General features: G+C 52.2%; 1 protein-coding gene across 2 annotated transcripts in view; it reads right to left on the minus strand.

Annotated features, from left to right (window-relative positions):
• Bmp8a (bone morphogenetic protein 8a) overlaps positions 1-5000 on the minus strand; it is a 30819-nt gene that overhangs the window by 11400 nt on the left and 14419 nt on the right. For both annotated transcript variants that reach the window (XM_021200704.1, XM_021200703.1), the window contains exons 2-3: positions 1384-1573; positions 851-999 (exon numbers count right to left, since the gene is read on the minus strand). In XM_021200704.1, the coding sequence (XP_021056363.1) occupies positions 851-999; positions 1384-1573 (339 nt within the window). The remainder of the gene's footprint in view (positions 1-850; positions 1000-1383; positions 1574-5000) is intronic.

The raw sequence follows: 5000 nt of genomic DNA on the forward strand, positions 1-5000 counted from the left end.
TGGCCATCCCTGCTGCCCAGCCTGTCTCTCGAGAGCCTTGGATAGACACTTCAAACCCTTGTTTAATGCTGCTGACAAATGGCAGTGAGCGCCAGGGCTCCACTGTACCCAAGAGAGCTCACCCTGGGGCAGAGGANGGGGTGGGGCAGAGCCAGGTTAGGATCCCCCTCCTTGAGGGAGGGGCTGAAGTTAGCCTGTCTTTTATAGCCACAGTCCCATCTGTCACCCCCTGCTGTTAAACTCTAAAGTCTCCCAGAGCTGTGCCANGTTTCCCTAACTCAGAGTGACCCCTGCCTGCCACCTTCCTGTCCTCCCTTTACAAGCTCTCCTTCAGCCTTTTGCTGGACTCCAGAGAGACCGTTCCTGCCCTGTTGTCCTTTCTGTCCTCCCTGCCCGACATAAAGGAAATGTCCCAGGAAAGCCCTGTGAGTGAAGTAGAAACACCTGTATCCGAGGAAACGGGCTTCCGTGTTGAGTTAGGACTCTGCAGAGCTGCAAAAGCTCAGGCTCTGAGCTCAGAAAATCTGGGGTGTAGATCCCCCACCCCTCCTTCCTAGTACAGAACCTGTCAGAGTGGAGGCTTGCTGCCCAGAGAGAAGGACCCCTTTCCTGGAGGGGATCCTGGCTCTCAGGAGGTCAGTTGCTATGTATGAGGGACTAGAAGGCATTCCTTGCTGGGGCCTCCCCATGTCCAGGACCTCACCAATCTGCCCAAGTCCTCAATAAAGGCTCCCAACATCTCCCTCCCAACACTCCCACAGCGAGAGGGCTCTGTACTAGCCCGGTGGCCTCTGCTGGAACCACCTCCCAAGACCCCGGGGCAGCTCCNTGCTAAGTCCTGGAGCCTCACCATCAGAGGTTTCCACATAGAGGCGGAGTCCCAGGTCCTTGTGATGGTTCAGCAGCCATCGGTCACTGGCTGCTGTGATGTCCAGCACCAGCCAACCCTCGTCCCCAGATCGGAGCGTCTGAAGATCCAAAAAGAACAAGTCAGACTCCCTGTGGACNTGAAAGAACAATTAACCAAGGGCAGAGGGAGGTCGGCACAGCTGCTTGTATCTTGTGCCTGCCTGGGGACCACTCTCAGAGCCTCTTCCCTGCTTGGCTCTGGGCTGGTCTCTTTGGTACCACATTTCCCTGATAATCAACCCTTGACATTTTAGAGTCCATGTGCTGATGGGGACACTGGCTCAGTGGCTCAGTGCTGTGGCCTAGTGAGGGCCCCACAGCCAGANTGACAAACCCCTTTCTCATGTCTGAGGCCCCTCTCCCAGGAGGCTTCCCTTTCCTTTCTTGGAAACGCACCCTCTGGACAGGACCCCTGCCAGAGACTAGACCATGAGGCTACGAGGTGGGGTGGGCACCTGGGCAGAGGGACGGTACCTGTTGGAGTACTCTTGGACCNCTTCGAACATGCTGATGTGGAGGGTTGTGTTGAGCGGGTNGGTGCTGGGCTCTTTGTAGATCCGGAACTCAGCAGCTGTGACAACCTCCCCAGCAGGGATCTGGGTTAGGTCAAAGTGGAATTCCTTCCAGTGTGGCTCCTGGTAGCCCAGGGCANGGTCGCGCTCCACTGGAAGACAAAGTGGGAGTGGGGTCATCACCAGGAGCCTGGACGGCTTGTGCTCAGGCAGCCTGGGTGGGGCCCATGCTTGCTCTACACTCAGGCTCGTGGCCTGCCCTGGCTGCTCACCAGGTTTCAGGACGTGGGGCAGTGGGAATCTGAGGATGTGCTCAGCAGGCCCCTGGACCCACAGATGGTCACAGTGCTGCCTCTCATAACCCCCAGGCTGGCGGCAAGATGGACATTGGTCCAAGGTAGAGAAACAGCTCCATTCCAGGGAGAAGCCCTGCGGACAGGGACGTAATTGGCTGAGCCTCAGTGGGATAGAGGACTCCCAGAGCCTGCCCTTGTCTGACAGCTGAGCCTGGCTGGCAGGGCTGTGCTTCAGTTTCCCTCAGTGTGCTGGGTGAGGCTGTGTAGACTACAGGCCACATCGCGAGGTCAGCAGCAGAAGGGCCTCAGGGAAGGGAGGGACACAGGGCCAGCAACAAGAGGACAAAGTGAAGGAGACAGGTGGAAAGAGTACTTACATATATTAAAAAAAAAAAAAAAAGTGTCTTGGCAGTGGCCAGGCACCCTCTGGGCTCAGGGGAGTTATCTGTGCACCCAGACTGCGGGGTGTAGCAGTGACTTTGGCTGGGATCCAGGGCTGGGAGCAAGGCTGTGCCAGTGGGAGCCATGTAGTCTAAGGGACTCCCTGCAGAACCTACCTGCTCAAGGTAAGGCTAGGGGCAGTCTAGGGTGACAGCTGAGGAGACATTTGGGCTGGAAGCTGACCTTGCCCCGCCTACAGCAAAGCCCAAGGTTTTAGAATAAAACCTGTGCCCAGTTCCACGGATGTGCCAGGGTGGTATATTTAGGGTCGCCTCAATTCAGCCACTTGTCACTTTCAAATGCCAAAAATCTGTGTTTCCGGAAAGAAGGGGTGGGGAGCCGCCTAGCACCCTCCCCAAAAACCAACAGAGATTTTAATTATATATTTTAGTCTTAAAAAAAAAAAAAAAAACCTCTCTGTGGCTATGGGCTCAGTGACCACAAGGCAGGTTTTAAAAGGCACCAGGGTAAGCAGACGTCAGGAGCATTTCCTGTCCTCTCCCTAGAGTCCTGTCCCAGTGATGGATGGAATACAGATGTGCTGGGCAGAGGTAAGAGGCAGCCACATCTGGGCAGAAGCAGGTGGAGAGAAGGGAAGGAGTGCATGGTGTGTCCCACAGCAGCTGAAGATGCCAGGCACATAACACACGCCCACTCGAAAGTCAAGAGATGGAACTCTTGGCAGGTGTTTTGTCCCTCCCTTGTAGGATGACAGCATTGGGAGAAGCGGGGTTCTGAACCTTGATTTAGTGTTTTTTACTGCCGTGAATATCTAGCCTCATGCGTCCTTTCTACCTATGTACTCACACACCCACAATATTGGTGACGATTTCAGTGGGTTCAGGAGCTGTCCAGGCACCTCTGCTACACAACTGTGCAACCGGCACTGATGTCCAGGATAGAGCTGGTCCAGGCTGATGCCTGTATCAGGGTGTGGGCAGATATGTGACATATCTTCCTCTCCACGTCTTTCAGGACCTGGTGGGGCATACAAGTGTATCTTGGGAGTTTTATCTGGGGATTGACCCTGAGCTCTGTGGTCACCCTCCCTTAATGATATGTGTGACCTACATAGGGTGTCTTGAACCAGCCATCACTTCCAGACTTTTGTGCTATGGGTCTGTGAAGGCAAGAGCCTTGGTTGTTCAACCTTGGTTGTTCCAGACAAGCAGTAGAACTGAGTAGATTTTAGGAAAATGGATATGACTTTGTTCTGAAGTGGATCAAAGGTCCTGGGATGTCACAAGGAAATAGCCTGTTGCTGGAAAGTGGTTCAAAGGATCACCCTGGTTTTTTTTGCAGAATGGTGGAATTGTTCTGTACCCACTGGGGTTGGGAAAGCTGGGGGCGGAGGAGGCACTGCAGAACAGTTCCTGGGGCTTGGTCTTCCCTGTGAGACTTCTTGAACAGCTTGCTGTTTCTGCTCTAGTAAGAGTAGCTCTGAGGGGCTGGTGAGATGGCTCAGCTGGTAAGAGCACCCGACTGCTCTTCTGAAGGTCCTGAGTTCAAATCCCAGCAACCACATGGTGGCTCACAACCATCTGTAACGAGATCTGACTCCCTCTTCTGGAGTGTCTGAAGTCAGCTACAGTGAGTGTACTTACATATAATAATTAAATAAATAAATAAATCTTTAAAAAAAAAAAAAAAAAGAGTAGCTCTGAGAAATGTCACTCGCTCATTTGCCAAAAGCTGAGGCTCAGCTGGGCATGGTGGCACACGCCTTTAATCCCAGCACTCGGGTGGCAGAGGCAGGTGGATTTCTGAGTTTGAGGCCAGCCTGGTCTACAGAGTGAGTTCCAGGACAGCCAGGGCTACACAGAGAAACCCTGTCTCGAAAAACCAAAAAAAAAAAAAAAAAGCTGAGGCTCTCAATGTTGGCAGTTCCTGGGGTCAACCCCTGTGTGAGCACAGCATCTCCATGTGAATCAAGCACAAGGGTACTGTCTCCATGCAAGTCTACGCAAGTGCAGGAGCTGTAGGACAAGTGTCAGCCACCTGAGCTCTGATTTGCCACCATTCCCCATGTATCAGTGTGACAACCTTGAGAGATCCATGAGGAGTCTTCGTGTGCTGAAAATGCAAAGCCACAGAACAGCAGGGAGGCAGACACATTCAACTCTTTCTTTCTTTCTTTCTTTCTTTCTTTCTTTCTTTCTTTCTTTCTTTCTTTCTTTCTTCCTTCCTTCCTTTCCTTCTTTCTTTCTTTTTCTTTCTGAGACAGGGTCTTGCTATGTAGCCCAGGCTGGCCTTGACCTCAGAGATGTTCCTGTCTCTGCCACCAAGTGCTGGGATTAAAGGCATGAATCACACCTCCTAGCTTAATTTTATTTTTCTAAACATAACTATGGAACAGGAAACTGTATCATGAAAATAAATCAGCTCAAAGGCATATGGAAGGTTTCACGGCTGCCTGCTTTCCTCTGAGCTTAGGCCTGGGATCGGTGTCCACGGCTATGAACTGAACCTTCACTATGGTGTCAAAAGAGCACCGTAAAAAGCATTTCCTTTTCCACGCACACCCAGCCCTCACCTTCCCATAAACTAGGGTCTGGAATCTCCCAAAGATGCCGAGACTCCAAGAGGCAACCCCTCAACAGTGTGCTGGCTGGGACAGAGCACCATATAGCATTTTGACTTTTATATGCGCATGGGCACGGGACCAAGAATCCTAGCTCCCGACATGGCTCCCATCACATCAACCCCACACCATGTTCTTATGAAAGCAACGGTATAAAAGTGAGATGGAATTAGCCAAAAGCAAGAAAGATACCCAGTGAAAATGCATACAGCGCCTGCTGTGCTTCCCAGCCCCTGGGTGTAGAAAGGGCATGTCATGGAG

This window comes from Mus pahari, chromosome 6, assembly GCF_900095145.1.
Source record: "Mus pahari chromosome 6, PAHARI_EIJ_v1.1, whole genome shotgun sequence".
NCBI classification, from domain to species: Eukaryota; Metazoa; Chordata; class Mammalia; order Rodentia; family Muridae; genus Mus; species Mus pahari.